At 38.2% G+C, this 26092-nt stretch overlaps 1 protein-coding gene across 1 annotated transcript; it reads right to left on the bottom strand.

Annotated features, from left to right (window-relative positions):
* Positions 1–17788: 17788 nt before the first annotated feature.
* LOC129268661 (sialate:O-sulfotransferase 2-like) lies at positions 17789–26092 on the bottom strand. Its single transcript, XM_064104347.1, has 7 exons — positions 25871–26092; positions 24711–24955; positions 23843–24018; positions 23123–23300; positions 22508–22684; positions 21076–21276; positions 17789–20637 (listed from the first exon to the last, which is right to left on the bottom strand). Exons 2-7 carry the CDS (start codon positions 24922–24924, stop codon positions 20246–20248), a joined length of 1338 nt encoding a protein of 445 aa, XP_063960417.1. The 5' UTR covers positions 24925–24955; positions 25871–26092; the 3' UTR covers positions 17789–20245.

The following is a 26092-nucleotide window of genomic DNA, read 5'->3' as shown; positions in this document are numbered from 1 at the left end:
CGCAAAAGGACACAGTGGGCAGTGTCGAAAATGGAGTCGAAATAAATATTTTCAGGATACAGCGATGTCGAAATATATAGGTATTCGTTTTTTTAATTAATGGCATATAGCATATGATTTAAAACATACGGGTGTGGGAATAAAATGCTCTTAATATAAAGGGTTGTCATACAATTACGCCTATGTGACGAAACAAGGATGCCGAAATAGTTATTGAACAAAGGACAACATGGGAAAGGCGACGTAGAAACATCATTTTAGGGAACATAAATATGTTCAAAAAGGGTGTCGAAACATGGAGGTATTGAAACGAAGTATAAGGCAGTGGGTATGACGAAACAAGAAAGTCTCGAAACAGGGATGTCAAGTCATAAATGTGTTGAAACATGAAGGTGTTGAAACGTAAAGATGTTGAAATAAATGATACCAAGACAAAGGGCGTGTCCCAACATGTAGGTGTGGAAATAAAGGTGACGAAACATAAAGGTTTCGAAGGATGGGTGTCGAAACATAAAGATGTTGAAACAAAGGGGGAGTCAACCCATAACGGTGTCGAAACAAAGGTGAAAAATTGTGATGAACCTAGGAAAACGAAACAAGGTTGACGAAAACATACCAGGTGGGTGTTTCATAAAGCTGTTCGTAAGTTAAGAGCGATTTTAAGAACGACTAGTGATCCTTTCTTACCCACTAAATAATCACCAACAAATAATGGTGAACGTCATTTACCACAAGAAAGGATCACCAGTCGTTCTTAAAGTCGCTCTTAACTGACGAACAGCTTTATGAAACGGGCCCCAGTGTTGAAACAAGAGTGATGAAACATATGTGTCAAAACAAAGGTGACGAAACAGAAGTCAAGTATGTTGTTACAAGGGGTACCTAAACATGCTAAACGTACAGGTGTCGAAACAAGGGTGAGGAAACATAAATGTGCTGAAGTAAGGGTGTCGAAACATACAGGTGTTTAAACAAGGGTTATCCTAACATAAAGGTGTTGAGACATAATGATGTTTAAACATAAAAGTGTTAGTAGATACCAAGACAAAGTGAGTCCAAACATGTAGGTGTCGAAGCAACCAAAGGTTGTTGAACATTAAGGTGCTCACACAAAGAATAGATAAAGATATGTGATATTGAAGATAGCTGCCTATCATTTCATGCAAAGGCCGTTTTAAGACCTGGCTGGTGTTTCATAAAGCTGTTCGTAAGTTAAAAACGACTTTTAGAACGACTGGTCATCCTTTCTTGTGGTAAACATGGTAAATGGCACATTCATTGGCGATGGTTTAGTGCGTAATAAATATTCACCAGTCGTTCTTAAACTCGTTCTTAACTTACGAACAGCTTCATGAAACGGCCCCAGTTAGTAGAAGAGGCATCCTTGGTAATAGGAACCATTATCATTATTTCTTGAAATGGCATTTTAAAATGCCTGCCGAGTCTCTCATCACTCGTCAGTATTATTGCGTGTTGCTTTCTTTCTAACGCTATCGAATTTCGTCCCCAAGTTGGAAAGAGGAAAGAAAGGGGACTAATCCGGAATAAACTCAAGTTAAAAGTCATAACCGCGCGTGTTAGTCCAACAAAATCTTTCCCCCAAAGAGGAAGCGCTCTTTCTATTTCTGTCGATGTCTTGATGATGATTCCATCAAAAGAGATGTTTTTAATAAGTTTCTTAAACAATGTCAGCTGGACTGAGTCTTTTTTTTCCTTCGTAAGGAATGACTAGATATATCCCGTTGGGTTCATAATACAGTGTAATAGGCATATGAATTTGTTTATTCCCCTATTCATTTCTATGACCAAGTTTTCGCAATCGCTCCGGGGACAGATCCTACAACCTAGAAATTTTATTGAAAATTCCCGTCAAATCACAATGAAAAGCTAAGAGGTCTATGTCGAAAAATTGGTTAACGGGGGGGGGGGGGGGTGTTTCACAAAGATTTTTAAGTATGACTCAAATCGCACTTAAATGCCGACGCGTATCTGAAATGCAACGCGCAATCTAAAATGATCAATTTGCAGTAGTGCGGGTCCTCTTTGCATGATATGACCAATGAGGTAAAGCCTTTTTATACCGCACGCAACTTGGCATTTCAGTGCGACTCTAAGTCGTACTTAAATCTTTGTGAGACACCCTCGGGACAGTCACACTAAACAAACTCTAGACTTACAGATGACATGTAATCATTGCAGAAATAGTTGCCATCTAATGCAACTAAACAAAAATTAATCGCAACTTGGTTTTCGTCCAATGACATGAGCGTATTAGGGATTCGGGCTGAATTTGGGGAGCCCCTGAAATAGGTTAATAGGGTAACTTATATTGGTATTTCATCGAAAGAGGCATATTGTAAATCACCAAAATGAACCTAAAATCACATTGTTTAAAAACATCTCCGTTATGCTCCATATTGAGGGTCTTTTAATTCCCGAAGTGTCCTCCTGTGGCAATAGATGAGCGAAAATTTTTGAGAAGGTATATATAAACGCAATTCCAGATAAAAAGAGGCTATTGATTCGTTGCTCGCTTTACTCGCTCGCATATTTTAAAACCTATGAAGAAAAAGTTAATCTATCCTCTACAAATTTCGCTCATCTTGTGCCAAGGAAGGACATTTTGAGATTTAAAAAACCCTCAAGGGCGACAAAGCAAAATAGCGATTGAAAGAACTTTGTAATTTGGGGGTTCATTTTGATGATTTTCTATAATTTTTATGGCTATTTTTATCAAAGTATATGATCTTGTTTAACTTGGACCTGGCTTCACTGCTTTGAATTTTTAAGGTTGAGGAAATCGCACATGCATAAAAGCAGACGCGTGCCGCACATACGAAACAAATGAAACCAAAATACAGCATTCTCTCTCTCTGCTTTATTGCGTATTAACCCACGTCATACCGTTTCTGGTATTTCATTTCGACTTTTCAAATTTCTTTGATTTTACAAGACATTTCTTGCCCTCCTTTGGTGAAAATTTAATTAACCGAACCAGCTTGGAGTCTGTGGATGCACGCTGGTTCGGTACAATGAACCGAGCAACAAGACCCCTCTTTAGTTGACTGGGTGTAGTCTCCATTTAAGGGCGGTCGAGTAATTCGTATACGATGGAGTTTCACTTCAAGTTTCACCTTTTTTATGAAAAAAGGCCCCTTTTGACTTTCTTCTTTTTTTATGAAAAATATTTTTTTATGAAAGGAGAAATGGAAAGCACGCAAATGAAAGAGGAACATAAAACATTCATAAACCATGGACCTACTACAGTCCATGCATAAACGGCGAGGGGCTATACTTAACAAAAAACAACAACCAAAATTCACGTAACTCAATAAAAACATGAGCAGATGATAGATAGATTAGATAAATAGATAGATAGATAGATAGATGGATGGATGGACGGACGGACGGACGGACGGACAGACAGACAGACGGACGGACGGACGGACGGACAGACAGACAGACAGACAGACAGACAGACAGACAGACAGACAGACAGACAGACAGACAGACAGACAGACAGACAGACAGACAGACAGACAGATAGATAGATAGATAGATAGATAGATAGATAGATAGATAGATAGATAGATAGATAGATAGATAGATAGATAGATAGATAGATAGATAGATAGATAGATAGATAGATAGATGAATGGATGGATGGTTGGATGGATGAATCGATAGATAGATAAACACAATATATGCAGATAAATCTATATTTAAAGACATATGTATGTATGCTAAATAAATATCAAAGTTGTTGTATTTATATAAAGGCTACATTTCTTGTTAATTTGTTTCCTTCGTGTAACTGCTTGTTCCTTTATTGATATCTATTTATTCATGCCTATATAAATAGATTAAAAACATAATGAATAAATGCGTATATTTGAATGTAAGTGATCTGGATATTTTTTTAATGGGTCAATTAGTAAATGAAGCAACAGATAGAACAAATTGATGAATAAACAAAAACACGAGCAAATAAATAAACAAACAAAGTAAATAAAAAACAATGCATATAATGCATTATCAATTCTGTGAAGCCTGACAGAGAGATAGTGTATGAATTCTTTGAAAACTCTGCCCCCATGTGAGACCCCTTCCCCTATCTATCAACGTACCATCCCCAGCCCGCCGAACAGCCCGACAAATCGCTCAACGAACGGACTAATTCAATTTCTGCCAAAACCATTGCCAGTCACGCAAAATCGTCAGCAGACAAAACCAATCCAAGCGTCCACGTTATCTCTGCGGCGAAGCGCGAGGGGGCATGGGGACTACCCCCCCCCCTTCCATCTCCCCCCCCCCCACAAAGACATAGCCTTACGCATATCAATACCTGTATTATTGCACTAAACACATGTGTTCTTTTTTCAAACACACGTGCAAACGATGGTATCAATAATGTAGATCAATGTATGCTAATGGGTGGAATGCGAGTGACCAAAGCGAACGAACAAAAAAAATTTAGCAAAACGATAACAGTATATACATCTACTGTATCCCGCTGCTAATTACACTATATTCAGCAACAAAATAGGATACTTTGTTACATTTACGAATATGGCCTAAGAATAAATTAAGAAATCTATTATTCAAATTCAAATTCAAATTTATTTATTTCACTTCCATCAAACAAAAACAAATTGTATACCATATATTATTTAAATTAAATCAATCAAAACTAATGACTCATTGCTAACCCATGTCAAGAAAAAAGTTGAAGAAAATCTAGTATTTTACTGGGACGAGACTAAGCTTTTGCAAGGAAGTGTCTTTAGCGGGGTATCTACCTCTCGGTAAAGACCGTGTCGACGGCATCCAGCGGCGTGGCAAAAATAGACGGATCGGCACTCGGGTAAAGCCGCGTAGAAATTAGTCTCCGATCAATGATAGCGGGCTTGTAAATAATGATGGTGATGATGATGATGATAATGATGATGATGAAGATGATGATGATGATGATGATGATGATAATAATGATGATGATGATGATGATGGTGGTGGTGGTGTTGATGATGATGATGATGATGATGATGATGATGATGATGATGATGGTGACGATGATGATTGTGATGATGAAGATGATGATGATGAATATGACGATGATGATCATGTGCATGATGGATGATGATGAAGATAATGAAAGTGATGATGATGATGATGATGGTGATGATGGTGGTGGATGATGATAATGACGATGATGATTGTGATGATGATGATGATGGAGGTGGATGATGATGATGATAAAGATAATGATGATGATGATGGTTGTAGTAGTGATGATGATGATGACGATGATGATGATGATTGTGATGATGATTGTGATGATGATGATGACGACGACGACGATGATGATGATGATGATGTAGGTGAATGATGATGTTGATGATGATGGTTGTAGTAGTGATGATGACGACGATGATGATTGTGATGATGATGATGATGATGGAGGTGGATGATGATGATGATAATGAAGATGATGATGATGACGACGATGATGATTATGGTGGTGGTAGTGGTGGTGGATGATGATGATGATTATGATGATGATGACGATGATGATCATGATGGATGATGATGATGAAAGTGATAATGATGATGATGGATGATGAGGATAATGATGATGATGATGATGTTGATGTTGATGATAATGATGAAGATTGTGTGGTGATTAGGCCTAGTGTTGATAAGAATGATGATGATTATGGTGAGGATGACGACGACGATGATGATGATGTTGACGATGGTGGTGGTGGTGGTGAATATGTGTCCAACGGATAAAAATGTAAATATCAACCAAACTTCATGTAGGCCCTGATATACCAATAATAAAATGATTCACAATCTTCATAAATAAGTATTCATAATTTTCAAACAACATTGGTAATCATTAAAGGGCATTTGCAAAAGACTACGAATGAAGCGCGCGTAATCCCAAAATAGATATCTATCCAAAACAGACAACAGTTTGAATGATTATGATCAGATGTTGCCCTTGAAAGTTGAAAACATTCCATTTCAGCTTTCCCTCTTCTTCTGATTCTAAAATCGCAAAACATAATAGGGAGTAATTAACATACCTTGATAAGTTATCGACATAACATATGTACATGTGCTGTTGTTTGGTCATCAAAAATAACATAAATCATATAAGATGGACAATTATACTGTTCGCAAATTAACGTATTCAAATATAATTAAAAATTGTGATATAGGTAAATTATAGCCATCGTAACGAGGAAAATAATAAAAAAAATACAAATAATAAATAATAATAGGTAATTCTATTTCTAAAAGTTTCTAAATATAAATTTAAAGCATAAATAACAACCTGACAAAATAATAAATACTGGAAAATAATGATGAAAATTTGATGTGGTTAATAAAACCATTAAAAAAATATTTTAACCCTCGTTCGATTTGCTCTGTAGAGCCTAATAATTGTTTGTGTGTGTGTGTTTTGATGAGATAACAATATTTATGTTGATATAATGAAAGTCATATTAGAGAATAAAACAATTCAAGTCAGATTAAAGATCTGGGTCAGTTTAATTCTATTTACATGTTTCAAAGACTAATTTTGCTTGAATGAAATCAAACCAAATCAAATCCCAATTTTATTTCCACCCATCCCCCCCCCTCCACTCATCTACCGCTTCTGCTCATACGCCCCGCCCCTTTTTCATTTAGTACCATTCCATTGGTTGAAAACGTCACAATGCTTTCGAGCACATTCATGTACAAGATGTATGTGCTCAAATTTCAATAAAGATTTCTGCGGACTTGTATGGCCATGTTCTCCTAGCGATCCTTTCTTTAAACATAAAAAACCTACATAAATAATTACCACAAAGGGTCTGATATACATAAGACTCTATGTACAGGCTTTGCGTGCCCTTGGTGAGAAAAAAAAACGTTTTCGAGTAATTTGCTAATTAATTTGCTTTCGAGAAACTGTTGTTGCTCTTTTTAGCGTTATTGTTTTTGATTGCTTGTGTTAAATCATTATCATCTCATAATAAAGCAAGCATTATTTACCAAATTTAATATGGGAAGAAGTTATGAGATAGATTTCTTAACCTATCCACCAATCTTACACTCTAAATTCCAAGGATGTAAACAAATCCAGATCGGCTGTGAATAGTGACCAGTCGAATATTAGATTTAGATTTAAACCTTTTGGATTTAAATATAAAGATAAAAGATTTGAATTTCAATCTTTTGAGATTTAAAAGTGAATCTTTTAGATTAAAAGTAAGTTTTAAATATTCGGCTTGTTTAATAGTTACTATTCACAAAAAATTTGGATTTATTTTTAAGCCTTGAAATTTAGAGAGTAATACGCATATCGGGGCATTTTTTGTGAGAGTTTCACAATATGTGATGAACATGATTATAGTCAGGTCTTGTGAAAGCATCGATGACAAGCAGACAAGGGGGTTGTACCACACACCAATACTTGTACTCTTCCCGGGTCGCTTCATAATTGAAACGCAGAGGGCGGTATAACACCCACCGCGTTCACGGTCTAGTTTTTTTTTCCTTGATTCAGCTCGTTGAACTCGAGGACGAAAATGGGATGGGGAGGGGAGGATTGTGATGAGGATAGATAGAGAGGGAGAGAAAGAGAGAGAGGGGGGGGGGAGGACGTGAGAGTGGGAGGGAGAGAGAGAGAAACTGGAGGGAGAGCAGGGTGTGGATAAATAAACGGGGAGAGACAGTTGGTGGGGGGGGGGGGTACCTAGCAAGCCGACGGTCTTTGGGATAATGAAAATGTGCGTTTCTTGCATCTAAATTCTCTACAAATATTAACATCGTTTGCCATTATCTGTATTCTTTAATCGATTCATAGATAAGATTAATAATAATGATAATAATATAGTAATGTAAACTCACTTAACAGCGCTATTAAGATAATCGTCGTTCATTGAAAATAAACAAATTATTCAGACCATCTCCACTCAATGACCTTTGTCAGCAAACGACCATCAAAGATGATAAGAAATATCAGATACGGCAAGCATCAATGACCGCCAATTAAAGTGCAAACCGCGCAGTAATTCGGCGCGCAGTCGTCAAAAAACATAACTCTGAGTATACACGCCACCCGTTAAAACATCCACCCCATGAACATAACGACCCTTAATTTCATTTAATGCTTCTTAATCACACCCTCATACTCCAATTAGGGTTAATTTTCCATCGCTATTATATCACAATTACGTGTTTATTTCATTGGGTGATCTAGCGTAGGGATATCTTTATGATGAGGGGCATGATGGAGATGCCACGCTAAGATCTTGTTAAATTTGATTCAGTTTGAAGGATAATTATGTGGGCATTGCTTGGATTCATGTTTGTATAATGTGTGTTCGTTTCATGATGGTGTTTTTTTGTGCTGATTTTAGGAAAGGTAAATTGCCAATTCGTCTTCTGCCATCTCGTCCACTCACCACATGGTCTTCATTTAGTTTATTGCCATTCCGTCCATCAAAATTTCGTCTAACAACCATTCGCTCCTATCATCACTTCGTCTAAGTTCGCCTATGACCATTTCGTCTCATAATTAGTTTGTCTGCTATCCATTTATTTTCATTCATTTAGGCCAAGTAACACTTTGTCCAGTTATATCGAATGGTATATGAATAAATTGGCTATTGGCCCAACCGGTTATTAGACGAAATAGGATTTTGGCGAAATGGCAATTAGACCACGTGGACAGTGGACGAACTGATGGCAGACCAAAATGTAATGATAGTGGACAAAATGGTAATTTGACGAATTGGCATTAGACCAATTGAAAATAAACTGTCCAATGGTCCAAGAATTCACTATAAAGGGGGAGACTCCTTTTACGAATGGAATGTAATATACTCAAATTGGTATAAATCTGAAGCTGAAATATATTTCGCATATAATCATACAAGCAAGGAAGGAAGACCAAGTCGATTTGGTAATTGGACGAATCGGAGTTAGACCAATTGAACAAAAAAAATAGGAAAGACTACATGGACATTCTTGGGTCTGGGAGCCAGTGGAATAGTGCCCGCCCCAATGAACGAAATGTCATGGGTTCGAATCTCTACTGAGTTATACCAAAGACTGAAAAAATCCCGGGTCTTTCTGCTTTCTTATCAGGAACTTGACGAATGAGAATGGAATAAATCATTTCAATATGCAAGGCCCGCTGAGAGAACAGTTCATAAGAGCTTAAAGGTATTGTTTAACTTTGTGAGCAGCCGATTAAAAAAATTCTCAAACCAAGATAAAACATGTGTACAAGTGCATGTATTAGAACTAATAAACCCTGAAAACAACCATTATTGAGAATGAAAAGCTAAAACTACAAGGCAAACCCCGATTTTGTAAATAGGCGTCTATAGTACATATAAGTGTATGGGATGAAAATAAGATCGTGTTTTCGGTCACTTTATATTTCAATTTTTGAAGCACTAAATAACTTTTTTCGAACGCTATTTTTTCTGGGCTTCATTTTTGTAACGTATCACAGACACAGGTGACAAGTGTGACCTTCTAGCTCAGATTTTGTTAAAGTCAAAGTCAAACCAATGTTAACCAATCACTTTAAGTGGCTACCCTGTGGTAAATAGGAATTATTATGATCTCCCTTCACCCTGTTCTTATCATTTTTTTTCCTAATGCTCTTGTCTTGTGTGTTTACCCTTTTTCTTTAATTCGATGCAGCAAAATAAGATTTTTTCAACAGGTGGGTAGATAACTTTAATAATCGCAGTAACATCATTCACCAAATTTAGTATAGCGAAGCACCGCTAATAAATTTATTTCTCTTTTTATTATCAATCAATTAAATTCTGTCTACATGTCAGATTATCTTGATGGTATGCAAAACATCTATTTAAATGCTCTGCTGCAGATAAAGTTCAACAAAGGAGCGACATAGTCAGAGGGGTGCACTTTGATACCCCTTAATCGGTTCTATTTGTACCCCTACAGAGAGTGGGTCATCCCAAAGAAGTGCCCAGATGCTGTACATCTGTACCAACGCCGCTATACTACAGTCACACCGAAGATACCAACTCCAAACCGACCAATGGTATGTCATTGGTAATAACATTGGAATAATGGAAATAGGTTTGATCAATCTAGAGTAGGTTTTGTCAGTGAATGTGGCATTAGTTTTGAAGAGTTGATTAGATAGATAGTTAAATAGTTAATGGTTAAAGGAGAATAAAACCTTTGGATCAAGATTGCTTTTGTGAAAACAGAAAAATCAAAGAAACAGATCAACCAAAGTTTGAGAAAATTCGGACAAATAATGAGAAAGTTAAGAGCATTTGAATATTGCGATCACTAATGCTATGGTGATCCTCACATTGGCAATGCGGCAAAGATGTGTGATGTTCAGTAGATCATGTGTTCTTTCTATAGGAGGGCATGTAATACAGATTTATAAAGAATACATCATGGATAAAGAGTTTGTATCACCATAAGAAAAAGCAAAAAGAGACATTTTTGGGGTATTTTATAGTCTATCAGAGGGAACTAATGCCGGGGGGGGGGGGGGGTGGGGGTTACACGCAAACTCTATTCCATATTCCATATTATATTTCCATGGCGCAAACCATGCAACGCAACCAAGCCCCCTGTCCCTAAGGCGATGGAAGCGCAAACGAAATGAAATTGTTTAATAACGTGAGATAACGAAGGATAATTGGAGGCGATCAAGGGCTGGTCTGTTGACATTAGGAATAGAGGAGGACGACCAACTGTTGATGAAGCTGCGATTCATCCTCCGCTTCGTCTAGGCCGTCCGTCTCATCAACCCCCTCCGATCACATTGCGTTTAAGAAAGAAGATGAGGTTTAAAGGTCAAGTCCGCCCCAACAGAAAATTGGATTTGATTGACTAGGGAAAAACAAGCAAGCATTACGCTGAACATTGCATGAAAATCGGATATGAAATAACAAAATTACGATACTTTAAAGTCTTTCTTCAGTACTTTTTAACCAAACATTTTGGTAAAATTTAGAATTCATTTTAACGGGAATTCATTACACATTGTCAATTTCGAATAATAAGACCGGAAGTCATCTCCATGTTTTTCTTTTTTAGGAGGATGCTTTTCGGATATTTTTTATTAAGTAACATGAGGCTCTAGTCATTTTCATCCAGATCATTCTTACTATAAACTAATATGCTTACCACTTTTGCCTGTAGGATTACCGTCGAGGATCTCGACCTCGTCACAGATTGTATGTCCCGCCCTCTGCGGTGAACAGTCGTCCCTCTGTACAGAACTCAATGACTCGTTGGACTCTTCTTGATCACTTGTGAGGTTTCGCACGTCTTTATTAGGGAAACGGTAGTTGTTCAACCAGTATGCTGTCCTTGATCCTTGGTTCAAAGGGTGCCTTTGAAACTGTTTTGGTAGACACCTTTGGTGGACACTGTGTACCTCAGGTGCCAACATGCACCCGTTGGCTAGTGTAGGGTGCACATGCGGATGGACTATCTCTCTGAAACCTTTCTCTAAAGGCAACAATGGTCTTCTACAAGGTTCAGATGGTACATCGAATCGAGAGGTATCCAAAGAAACCATATCCTGGTGCGTTCCATGAGTGGTACTATTCCATGGGTGGTACAGGCGGATTCCTCCTTGCCTCTGTTGGGGATAATTACCATTACAGTAGAAATCAAAGAGGTTGAAATCAGAAGGATGAGAGTACATTGCAGTGTTGGTGCAATTGTCAAAGGCACCTTCCAGGCACCGCTTGGCTCCACGCGGAAGATATTTGTAAGTCACGGCCATGCGAGAAGCATTGGTATTAGGTGTGCCACCAGCTGTCGAACGATAGGCCTCAGCATTCTTACCGTTAAAGCAATGTTTAGTATGACCTTGTGGCCTTTTACCAGGTTCACGACAGTGGCCACCACGACTGTGTATCATGGTTCCACGTGTTCCGACAGTACCACTAAACGCAGCACGACTATATTGAGGTATACCATTGATCCATCTATCATCACCTGTAAACCGGAAGCTGTCTTTGGTTTCATACGTGTAAGCAGCATGCTGCGTCGTCAAAGATACATGTGATGGCACCTCCGATACACCTTCATTTACAAGCAGTTCACCAGAACTCACTGGCGGTGCAGCTTTGCTCCCTACAGGTACTCCATAACTTCCTGTATTGCATTTATATGAACTCACGTGACTATCCGAGGGTACCTCCGCGGAGATTGGTATGTACCTCTGTTCGCTGTACCCTGTGGTGACTGGTACCAAAGCGAGTGTGTCAGGCTCCCAGGGACCAGCGAAAAGTTTCATCTCGTCATTATCAATGTTCGGAAGTATTGTAATACCATCACAAGGTTCGAAAAGGGACCCCTGACTGGGCGAGGAACTACTTGATGACGATGAGTACAGACTGTAAGAGAGATAATTATACAAAAAAGCATCATTATTAGTTTTGTGAAGGAGCCTCCTTCAAAGTTCAAAGAGGGCAAACAGTAATGATCATATATTGCTTATAAGAACTGGTCGACGGATAGGCTCGTAGGTTTGCCGCAAATAATTATTAATCATCATTTTGATCATCTTCACCATGATCATAATCAACAATCAAATCGATTCATTAGCTATCGACAATCAGCATTACCATGTGGCCATCCTATATCATCATCATAATTCACCATCACCACCGTAAGCAATAAGTACCATCATTATCATCATCATCATCATCGTCGTCGTCGTCATCGTCACACAATCGGCGCGAACATGACGCGCCACCACTGCCATGGTCATTAGTTAATATCGTGTTTAACAGCAGCAACATCATGATCATTCAAGACCATCACCAATTCATCATCATTCATCAACAGTAAAATACAATCACCACCACTATCATTGTCAACATTATCACCACCATCATCTTCACCATTAAGAGTATCATTACCATTAAAGGGGAATCCAACCCAAATGAAAACTTGTTTTTATAAGGAAAAGAAAAATCAGACAAGTTTTTGGTGAAAGTTTGAACAATATTGGACAAACAACAAGAAAGTTATGAATTTTTAAAAGTTGTAAATATTGGTAATCACTATACCAACGGAGACTTCAAATTGGCCGCATATGGGATGTCATATTGATGTAAGGCAAGGACTACTCTTCCATGTACTCCAATACATATTATGGCTAAAATGTCATTTTTCCCAAAAGTCTTATTTTAAATTATATTTTTCTTTCATGAGGACAAAAAACAATATACTTCCTGGGTTATATGTAGATTACTGCCCCAGGGGAATGGGTACTTAGGAGAAAACGACAAATCCCTGATAATAAAGTACATGGCCTATGGGAAAGTTGTCCTTGCCCCTTGTCATAATTTACTTACCCAGTTGCCAATTTGAAATCTACATAGTATTAGTGATCTCAATTTTAAAGCAGCTATAACTTTCTTATTGCTAGTCCGATTTCTTTCAAACTTTCACCATTCTGTTTAATTTATTTTTCTCCTTCCCAACGCAACATTTAATGGCCAAGGCTGGATTCACCTTTAATCAACAACAGTATATCATCATCATCACCATCAATCATCACAAATCCAATATCAGCATCATCATTATCACAGTCATCACTATCCTACTCTTGGTCATCATGATCATCACTATCAACAGTTTAATTGATCTTCATCATCAAAATCACCATAATCACCACCACTACCATCACCATCGTCATCATCACCACCACCACCACCATCATCATGATCATGATCATCATCATCAACATCAACAACATCACCATCATCACCACCACCATCACCATCATCATCATCACGACCACCAATAGCACCACCACCACCATCATCATGATCATCATCATCATCAACAACATCACCACCACCACCATCACCATCATCATCATCAACACCACCAATAGCACCACCACCACCACCACCACCATCATCATCATCATCACCATCACCAATGCAGCAGCAGCACCACCACCATCATCATCAACATCACCATCATCACCACCACTACCACCACCACCACCATCATCATCACCATCACCAATGCAGCAGCAGCAGCACCACGACCACCACCATCATCATCATCAATAATCATCATCATTATCATCATCATCATCAACATCATCATCACCACTATATACCACCACCACCATCATCATCACCACCACCAATAGCACCACACCACCAACTCCACCATTATCATCATTATCCTCATTGCTATCAATACTTACATTGATCTTTATTATCATCACCACCACCACCATGCATCATCCTCATAATCGTCACCCTCACTATCACCAATATTACCCGATCATGATGCTGATGGTCATAATCATGATGATGATCATCATCGACATCAACATTACCCCGGGCCATCATCACAACAACCACCTGAACTTCAGCCACCACTTGAATACGTTCCCCCTGTACTCACGTAACACGTGGTTGGTATACACCTTCCTCTCCTTCGACGTGCCCCCAAACTTCTCCGTAGCTACCTGCTTCCATCATCGTTCTGGTTCCAGCACTTAAAAAACTTTAACTTGTAAAAACACTGTCATCTCTTCAAACATGAAACTCGTCGAGAACTGGAATAAAGCATTCAGTCTTGAATTTTTACCCTATCACCTCTCTTCTAGAATAATAATTAACAGCACGACTCCATCACACATGAGTAATGCATGTTACTGAAAAGAATAGGCCTATATTGCTTTTACAAGAAAAGTGTAAGAGAAAAAAAGTCGCGGTGAACGGGTGTTTTCGAAATGGGGTTTGGGATGCGCGGTGATCCAATTACGTAATAGGTATGATATTAGTGAGGAGAGTTCTCTCTTGATATTGTCTAAACAATCAGACGCTGTTGATTAATTACCGTTACTTTATTTTCCCCCCTTTTTTTCCTCCATGGTTGAACATATATCGTTTACTTGACCCCCAGTCTTGACCTCCTCTTTTGATCCATGGTTTTGATAATGACAAGGAGATTCTAATCTTTTTTAAATAATGATAATCATCCTCAGATTGTTGACGATCGATGAATTAGTAAATTCGTAATCACCATCAGCATTTCGCCAATATTACAATTGGCATCATGAGAACCACCACCACCACCATCACACCATCATCATCATCATCACCATCATCATCATCATCATATCATCATCATATCATATCATCATCATCACCATATCATCATCATCATCATCATCATCATATCATCATCATATCATCATCATCATTATCATCATATCATCATCATCATCATCATCACCATCACCGCCATCATCATCATCATCACCATCATCATCCTCCTCCTCATCCTCATCAGTTCAAGTACATGTTGGTAGTCTGCAAGCATAAACCTTGATTAAAACCTAAGGATGACCATTGGTACAAGTAAAAAATTACAGTTTTTGGCAAAAATGAAACGAGGTTGAAAATAAGGTATATCAGAAAAAAACTGTGAAATTTGACATTTTACTTTTTGCGTTATTTCGGTTAAATATTTATCAGCATATCTTCGTGAGGAATTAGCAAGCTAACGATTTATTATTACAATTATGTCCACCGGTCACTAAGGAAAATATTGGATTGGAAATTGACAAATCGGGGTTTGCGAACCAATCAAACTAGTCTAATTTGGATTCCAAAATAAAGCCAATGGCCATCGACCGTAATAAACAATCGTTATCTGGTTATTACTGGGAAAACCCCTCGAAGGATGACCAGACGGAATAACAACCCTCAGGCACGCCAGAGCTGCCCCGTCGAGATATTTTAATTAATACGGTGTACAAACAAACCCCCGTGTGCAGCGAACCACGTTCGGCCCGCGTAGAATAGTATAATCCCCGCGCTCTTCGTCCCCCTCCCTCTTCTCCACCCCCTCTCTCCCCCCCTCTCTCTCTCTCTCTCTCTCTATCTCACTCTTTCTCTTCTCTCATCTGTGTCAGGGTTTCTCCCACTCAAGACTCGACTCCGGGGGGGGGGGGGGGGCTTACATTGACGAGTGGATACCATGCGCGACCAAAAAAACACGTAAAAAGGATGTCTTTTTCAAGATAGGGCACGTTACGTAACGTAATAAGGGTGTCAAAAACACTAAAATAATGAAATAAAGGGTAACTATTTCGCTAGGAAAGCTACGTGTTTAGGGTCAAATTTGCGAGGGTATAAAAAAGACTAAAATATTTTATAAATAGGCCTATTTTTTGCCCCAACATTCAACACTACGTATTAAAGAGTCCGATTTGCGCGAGGTGTGGGAGGTGGGGCCGTACTAAACCCAATGATGTACATGTAGGTAAAGGTAAAAACCGACGTCCGTGACAATATCGCTGTACTTGTTTAGGGGTTCAATTCAGGGAATACTTGCCAAGGGTATCGTTTTGTTTCCAATACTTATTAAGGGTAGGGTTTCACACGTCAAAACATGTTAAGGGGTGCATTTTCAGAATATGGAATATACTTGTTTAGGGTGCTTTTCGAGACCCCATGGTCGCGCATGGTATCCACTCGTCAATGGAAGTGCCCCCCCCCCCCCCGGGCTTGACTCGAACCCAACACTATTTAGTTTATAAATGAGGAAAAAAACTTCAACATTGAAAATGTGTATCTTTTTTTTTAAATCTTGTTCACGTTAATCTTGAGGGGACCAGAGCCCCCAAGCCCCTCCCTATCTGTTATTCAGTGTCTGGTAGGGGGCACTTGATAGAATTTCCATGACAAAATTAACGTCATACTGTTTCTTGTCCAGATTACAAAAATCTTGCAATCTCAAAGAAAATATGCCGATTTCATTTATTCCAATAATAATCTAGGATTTTTTTCCGTTTATAAAGATTTAATCAAGTCTCCCTCTTCAAAAGTAATATAAAATCTTACTTTACATCCGCGTTAAGATAAAAAAATTATATTCTGCTTATTCAAATAAACTTTTTAGGGATGGACTTGCAGTTTTTTTTCCTTTGTGTTCTCTTTCTCCCGTTATTATTCCATTTCAAATAGATCTGACATATTTTACTTGGGACCTTTTTTTTACTGTACCATTTACGTGGACCTCTTTTGATAAAACAATACCAGTCCCTCTGTTTGCTCTCTCGCCCTTAAAGGACAAGTTCACCCCAACAAAAAGTTGATTTGAATAAAAAGAGAAAAATCCAACAAGCATAACACTGAAAATTTCATCCAAATCGGATGTAAATTAAGGAAGTTATGACATTTTAAAGTTTCGCTTAATTTCACAAAACAGTTCTATTAACATCCTTGTCGGTATGCAAATGAGGAGACTGATGACATCACTCACTCACTATTTCTTTTGTATTTTATTATGTGAAATATGAAATATTCCAATTTTCTCCCTGTTGTCGTGTGAAACAATGATTAATTCTTCCCTGAACATTTGCAATTAGCATTGTTTAATACTATATGGTTTAATCAAGTTGGTCCTTATGTCAAACCTGTAAAAAAATGAAATATTGTATAATTCAAACAATAAAAAACAAAAGAAATAGTGAGTGAGTGAGATCATCGACTGTCTCATTTGCATGTCACTGAGTTGTGCATATCACTGTTTTGTGAAAAATAAGCGAAACTTTAAAATGTCATAACTTTCTTATTTTACATCCGATTTTGATGAAATTTTCAGCATAATGCTTGTTTGATTTTTCTTTATTCATTCAAATCAACATTTTTCTGGGGTGGACTTGACCTTTAATTTCCGAGACTTGTCTTTCCAATTCATTGTTTACACTGATTGGCGGACTACATTGATTCAGATATTCATTTTATTCATGTATTTCATGGTTTAAACATTTTATATATCTCTTCATTTTATATATCTTTGCATTTTTCATGAGAAAAAAAAATTACATGGGGCAGTGGCAAACACAATTTTTCTTTCGATCTAAATAGTAAAAGGACACCGTCATGGCAGCAATTGCCACCTCCCCCCAAAAAAGTTAAAATTAATTAGGGGCTCCAGCACAGGCCCCCTTGGTCCCCTGTGATCAGGCATTGTCTACAGGTTCTTCACTTAAGAACTAAAAACAAAATCTTTATTCACTGATTATTTATGGGACATCTTTCACAGAATGAAGAGTTTTGGGGGCAGGTGACTTTCGCCAAACTTTGTTGATGCAACAGTAGTTACTAACGTGACTAATGACCCCTTCAAAATCGTATACTGGTAATGTTGCTCTCAAATGGAACTAGTCTCAGCCATTCATAATGGATAACTAGTCTATAAATATGTAGACCCAGTGTGTGTACCATAGCTGATTAAATGAGTTATGCAGACTAGGTCTACTGTGGCTGCAGATGTGGATGGTTCGCTTCGCTCGCCCTTTTTTTGCTTCGCAAACCAGCAGCGCGCTGGATCCCACCTCACGAGCCAGTCAGAGTCTCCATAGCAGACTAATGGATAACTGGGTTGAAAATTTGAATCTCTGATTTCCGGGGGGGGGGGGGTGGAGGGCCCATCAATCGCTCCAGGAAGACCCGTATTCTTTACACCATTGAAACCGGACTCCAAACCGACCGATGACATGCCATTTGAAATAAGGTACTAAGTATTGGATCGGTCTGGAGTCGGTTTCGTTGGTGTGACTGTAACCGAAACCGACTCAAAACCGACCGATGGTATGTCATTGGTAATAACGTAATATATATGATCGGTCTGGAGTCGGTTTCGTTGGTGTGACTGTAACCGAAACCGACTCCAAACCGACCGATGGTATGTCACTAGTAATAGCGTAATAGATATGATCGGTCTGGAGTCGGTTTCATTGGTGTTACTGTAACCGAAACCGACTCCAATCCGATGTTATGCCATTTGAAATAAGGTATTTGATCGGTCTGGAGTCGGTTTCGTTGGTGTGACTGTAACCGAAACCGACTCCAAACCGACCAATGGTATGTCATTGGTAATAACGTAATAGCTTTGATCGGTCTGGAGTCGGTTTCGTTGGTGTGACTGTAACCGAAACCGACTCCAAGCCGACCAAATAACGTAATAGCTTAGATCAGTCTGGAGTCAGGTTTGTTAGTGTGACTAGACAAAGCGCCCTCCCCCCTCAAAAAAAAAAGAAAAGTAAAATGCTGAAAAGTTGATCAAAATCGGATAACAAATAACGAAGTTATCGAATTTTAAACATTTGCATTATTCCGGTGAAACAGTTTTAGGCATGTCTTCATGAATATTCATTAGGTGGGCTGATGATGTCACATCCCCACTTTCCTTTTTCTTATGTTATTACATGACATCATAATTGCTTCATTTTTTCAGAAATGTGTAAATGATGTGTCTCCATTATGATGAAATAAGTTGCAGCAATAAATAACTAACGCACTTAATCAGTTGTCAATCCAATTATTTTAGTTCTTGGTAGAAATTTTATGATAAACCTAATTTTAAATAATAAAAAAGAACAACTGGTGATATGACATAATCAGCCTAGCTAATGAATATTCATGAAGACATGCCTAGAACTGTTTCACTGGAATGATGCAATTCTTTAAAATTAACCTCGTTATTTGTTATCCGATTTTGATAAAATTTTCAACATTTTGCTCTGTGATTTTTACTATGTTTATTGAGATATAAATATCTTCAGACTGGAGCATCCATTTAACAATGGCAGAATGAGGCCGCTAGGTGGCGCTGATTCTATCAAAATGAGGACTCTCATTAAGCTCCCGGGTCAAGATATACCATCAAAATGTTGATCTTATTATGAATATTTCATAAAATTTTGAATTCGTTATACGTGAGTGAGCGGGAATGTTATTGTCTTCCATCCAGACAATTTCTGCTTGTCCGTTTCTATTATCATGCTCAGAGGGCGCACGGGTTAGATACCGTGGCCATGGTCCAACTCTGTGCTAAAATGATTATGGAAAGCAGAAAATGTCAAAATTTGTATGCATTGTATGTTTCTTATGTTTACTGTGCTCTTTCCTAATTCGTGATTGATGGAAAAAGCTATCTTTTTTATCCTTACGAAAAAAGAATGATTTGAGAGAGAAATAAGCTGATACATTGAAATTCCACTGTAAGATATTTATGCCACTATTGGCTATCCATAGTTAAATCACAACTTTAAACCAGAATTTAAACAAAACCTGGCATCGTTCTTTCAGAAACACCCCAAGGTCTGAAAGATTCCTCTGACTCGAAGGTCAAATCATGCAGACTTAATTTGAAAACAACATAACCCTGATAGCTTTTAGAATATATCGGTTTTCTTCAGGTATTCCGTGGGTAAAACTTTCCTGTGGAATTTAAAAAGAGTTCTGTTGACGAGTTGTATACTTTGATCAATTTTCTGATGCATTTCAGATGTGAAAGGGTCCTCGGTGAGATAAACGCGCATCTTCCTGCCGTCTTTACCAAGGGAGGGGCTTGTTGCCAAGGAGGATGGGCGATCTTGAGTTGCGCAGACGATCCGTTCGAGTTCCACCGGTCGATTGAGAAACTCGACCATCTCCGTCAACTTTCGGACGGTCTCGGCTTCGAGATCTTCGTAAAAGATCGGAAGAAATGGTTTCCGACTCTGTATCCAGTGCAGATTCATTAATTTCCAGTTCTTGATTTCTTCATCAACATATCTTTTCCACTCTGTAGAGAAAGCACAATTTAAAAGGAAATGAAAACTAAATTGAAGACGTTATGTTTGCAATGAGATAGCTGGGTCTCTGCAACAACGGTCTGACGTTTGACAACTTTTCTTTACCGTACGGTGTTACAGCGTTACAAACATTTTGTTTATATCTTCATTAGTACGGCTTAGTCTACTTGTACAGTGACAGGTCTACTGAAGACACTTTTTTCCAACATGTTTTCATTAAGGATTTCATTCAGATGATATACATAAAGTCAAGATAAATACAACAAAATTTACAAATATTAATTCTGTACAGTATATATCAACAAGACATCCTCCACACACAAATAACTAACAAAAAACTTTCGAAAACGTATGGGTACTCTGCGAATCACAGTTCTTAGATTGAGCTTTCCTAATGAAACCATAATAAACTATGGAACAAATCAAACCTTTTGATGTGAAATATTTGACAACTTGCTCACGCGTGGCTCCTGAGACGAACATTTGTCTTCGGAAAACTTCGGAAACGATCGATCGGTAAGGATTCCGAATAAGCATGATGGCACCCGCAAACTTGTCCCTGTCAAACTTATGGGTCTTGACGCAGATTGTGTCCTTGTTTTTGTAGTCTACGATTCCTCCCAAGAACTCTGCATTTAAATTTGATGAAGCAAAAATAAATAAATTGATACAACATTTGAATAAAAACGGAATGATAAGAAGCACTTTGTAATTAGAAGGGGGAATGAGTAATACACCATTCAGATGACAACCAAATTATCGAATTATAGGCCTATCCAAATTTGATGAGAATGAAAATGAAATGAATTTTATCACGGGGACGGGGATGGCATATGAAAATGCGCTTGGGTGGGTTTGGGAATAGGGAAGGGAATGGGAACGGAAATGGGACTGTGAAAAGGAATGAGATAGGAATAGGGACAGGAATAGGAATGAGAAGGGGAAGAGGGATGATAATAGGAAGGAGAATGGAAATGAGAATGGAAATGGGAATAGAAATTGGAATGCGAATATGAATGGGAATGAGAATGGTAATGTGAATAGGATGGGAATGGGAATAGGAATTGGAACAGGGATCATAGTAGGAATGAGAATGGAAATGGGAATAAAAATGGGAATGGAAATAGGGATGGTAATGTGAATATGAATGAGAATGGGAATAGGAATGGAAATAGAATGCGAAAAGGGATGATATAAATATGAATTAGAATGGAAATGAGAATAGGAATAGGAATGGGGATGGGGAATGGAAATGGCAATGGGAACAGGGATGATAATAGGAATGAGAATGAGAATGGGAATACGAATACGAATGGGAATGGGAGTAGGAATAGGAATAGGGATGGGAATAGGAACGGAAATGGGAATGTGAATAGAAATGGGAATAGAAATAGGAATGGGAATATAAATGGAAATGGGAATGGAAATGGAAATGAGAATGGAAATAGGAATAGGAATAGGAATTGGAATAGGAATGGGAATGGAAATGGGAGTAGGAATACGAATGGGAACAGGGATGATATGAATAGGAATGAGAATGGAAATGGGAATGGGAATGGGAATAATAATGGGAATGGGAATAGGAATGAGAATAGGAATGGAAATAGAATGGGAACAGGGATGATAAAAAGAATGAAAATGGAAATGAGAATGGAAATGGGAGTGTGATGGCAATAGGAATGGGAATGGGGATGGGAATTGGAATGAGGATAGGCATGCATATGGGAATTGGAATAGGAACGGGAATTTGTATGGGAATAGGGATGGGAACGTGAATGGGAATTCTATTAAGATAGGAGACCTGGTGAGCGAATGGGAAGGAGATGAATTGGGAATTAGAATCGGAACGTGATACTGTACCTTTCTTTGCAACTTCCAGTTCCCTTTCACCCTCCCAATAAACACTCCCTGTGTATGTTCCTGTTGCTTTCTGGATGAGATGTCGCGTCCATGTATTGCCTGACCGGGGGTACGAAGCCAATGCAATGAGCGGGAGCGAACCGGGGGTGCCCAGTTTAATGGCGGAACATCTAGCATCTGTAGGAGTAAAAATACAGTACTTTGAAAGACCACTAAAGACTATACCTTTAAGATCATGATGGTCAAAATCAAATCTGATGAAAAAAGGTAGTGAAGTTATATTCTGAGATCGTCTTTTAAAAAGGTTTGTGAAAAGAAAGTTATACAGAGCGTCCAAGAAAAAAGCGACCAAAGAACGAAATAAAAACAAATGTTAGGTCCTCCTGCTCCAAATCTTAAGTGTCTGATGCACAAAACTGAAGCAAAGGAGACGCCTTTGACTAGGTGTGTTTCCTGCATAATTATTATTCGTTAGCAACGATTGTCACGTACATGTATTGCAAAATTACGGACAACCTGACACCTCACTGGGAAGCCTTGAATCTTCTCATGAAAATCTTTGAAATTGTTTAATCATACATGAAAATGTATGACCAAAAATCGTGGTTTCTTTACCTGGTACGGACGTCCTATAAACGGACATATAGTTATCCCCTCCGCAGTTGTGATACATGTCCCCTGTACATTTCACGTCGCAGAGGGCGCTGTCTTCGTACGACAAGAACTGTGATTTTGATGAAAGGTCTGTGCAGTAGCATTCACGACCACGACTCAGTGATGCGTACGTAAACACCTGGGACAGAAAAGATATTATGACGGCGAAGAAAATGCTTTACATCAATATTCATATAAATATTACTAAATAATATATTGGATGAAAAAAGGGGAGAAGGTGGTGAAGAAGAAGAAGAAGAAGATGAAGAAAAAGAAGAAGGAGGAGGAGGAGGAGAAGAAGAAGAAGAAGAAAAACATGAAGAAAAAGAAGAAGAAAAAGAAGAAGAAGAAGAAGAGGAAGAAGATGGAAAGGATGAAAAAGAAAAAGAACTGAAGAGGAAGGAGAAAAAAAGAAGAAGAGACAAAATCGGAGAGAGAAAAAATTCAATAAAAGCTTGAATGCAATGCCAAAGATATTATCTATCAAAATATATTAAATTCGAAAATTTGACCGTCACGGTTTTATAGACCTACAGGTATGAACTCAAGAATGATTGGTTTGTTTTAAAGATATACTTCAGTCTACACAAATCAACCGTAGTGACGATGTTTGAGGATTCCAAATTGGTTTTAAGGATTACAAATTGATCTAAACCCCTCTGTTTTTTTTCTTTTACTTACCAACTGAATACAAGCCTCAACGCATGCCTCAATTGTGAGTTTGCTGGCTATGTCTTGCAGGATAAGCTCCCCTGTAATGACCTCTCTCATTGCTTCCGGTTCCGGTCTCTTCACGCATGCGCGGTAAACTCCTTGGCTGCCAATCTTCTTCCAAGGGAGCCATGTTTTATTCAATGCTGAAAATGGCAGAAAAAGAAAGGACCACTAAGGACGTGATGTCAACGTGGTAATGGGCAAACTAAAATAAGATAATGAGGGAACACACCAAGGAGTCTGTGGCAAAAATCAATTTAATCCCCGAGAAGGACTGTGTTGCGAACGAACATTTTTTTTTACATTCTTTGAATAAAAAATCTACCATTGTGTAAGATTTTTACTCAATATTCAGAAAATATCACATTTAACTTTTTTCTTTCCTTTCCCTTCTTTTTCTCTTTCCCGTCTTTTTTTCTTTCTTTGTAGTAGAAGTTTTGGGGGTCATGACCCCAAGCCCCCACCCTATCTGTACGCATATAGACATATGCATAATGATTTTAAAGGCTAAAGTGCACAAGAGGCTCTAGACTCTAGAGCCATGTAAAAAGGACCCTTTATATCAAACTTTTGCCATAAAAAACTCTGGCAAACAAAATTATGCCATTGAAAATTTACCGGTTAAAAAAATAAATGAGTTTTTTTATGGCAAAAGTTTTATGCAATTGGCCCCTGAATGTATTTTTTTGCATTGTTCACCCCCCCCCCCCACACACACATACACATTTCCAACTCAACTCCCCTCCCTTCCCCAATACTCTAGTTGTTAGTCCAATAAATTTCACTTCCTAAAATCCTGAATATCTCTATTACGAATCAGGATGAAATTACTTACAAGATACATGTTCTTTTTGTTGACGGTTTGTCTTTTTATTGCGAACATCTTTAATTTCGCTGGTCCTCTTTGCAGTTTGTCTCAATGGATCATCAATTGGCTTGTGGTTCAGCAAAATCCCAACGCAGTACCAGAGCAAGAAGACGACGCTGGTCAAAAAGAAGCATTCTTTGAAGCGGAAGGGATAACATCGGCAGTTGGGGCGAAAATCCATCTCCCTTAATTACGTAGTTCATATCTGATATCTGAAGAAAAAAAATATTTAAACATGTTTCAGAGCAATAATTAGAAAAAACAACCAATAAAAAAAAAACAATGATCAGCCTACGTCACTATGTAATATGTTTGTACCCAAACTAGCACAAACATATTTGCAGGTGTTTGCATTTATTGTAAATAAAAATGCAGTTGGAAAACACTCCGTCCTTTAGAAAGGACGCTAATGACAGTCCCGTGCGGTTCCACGATCCGGAGAGCGTTTTAACATCAACATTCTCATCCAACAAGTTGTCAGATCTGACAAGTTTCCTTGATTTTGATTGGCTGAGATGCACTGTTACTATGGTAACTGTTGGATAAAACAGGACTTGTCCGATAAAACGTCCGACAAGTTCTTTCATCATGTTCATAAAATCTTCAACTTTCATAATCAGGGGCGGATCCAGGATTTTTCAAGGGTAGGGGGCATTTATGTTCAGAAAAATTATAACAAGCCCCCCAAAGAAAGAAAAAGAAAAGAAGAAAAAAAATTGACTTCGTATGCAAGACATTTTCCATTAAATATTTTTGTATGGCTCTCAAAGGCGGGAGAGGGGAGGGGTGTAGCCTTGAGGACTTCGTGATGATATTTTTTTTCAATATTTTGACATATACTTCTTCGTATATGTCAAAATATAAAAAAAAAATATCATCACGAAGTCCTGGCAAGGTGTGCCCTTACCTGGATCTGTAACTGGCCGGAATAATCAACAGTTTGATTGAGGGCATCAATGGACCGAAAGACAAGATAATAGAACAAATTACAAATGTGGCAATCAACGATAGCAAAACCATTGACATATGGGCATTTTCACGGTAACGTCAGTAAAAAGACAAATTGCAAACAATATAAAGGATCTAAGTGATCTTACGGAACTCGGCAATCCAAAGGTACGACTTACAATTTTCTCAATGCAAATTTAACTTCAAAACAGGGTAAGAACACGATCTGACGAGAAATCCTGTCTGATGGATCGCGTTGTTGCCATATTCTGTCTAGTTGTCCTAACTTTAAGGTCCTCCCCTCCTAAGTAATGATATCCCCATTTCACATCATTCCTTAAAGATTGAAGTAAGAATTTCTGAAGACATGTATAAACACTGCATACATGCTGTCGATTTGT

Source organism: Lytechinus pictus, chromosome 9 (genome assembly GCF_037042905.1).
Source record: "Lytechinus pictus isolate F3 Inbred chromosome 9, Lp3.0, whole genome shotgun sequence".
In the NCBI taxonomy this organism is placed as follows: domain Eukaryota; kingdom Metazoa; phylum Echinodermata; class Echinoidea; order Temnopleuroida; family Toxopneustidae; genus Lytechinus; species Lytechinus pictus.
The sequence above is the reverse complement of the archived record's forward strand: the minus strand, read 5'-3'. Positions and strand labels throughout refer to the sequence as shown.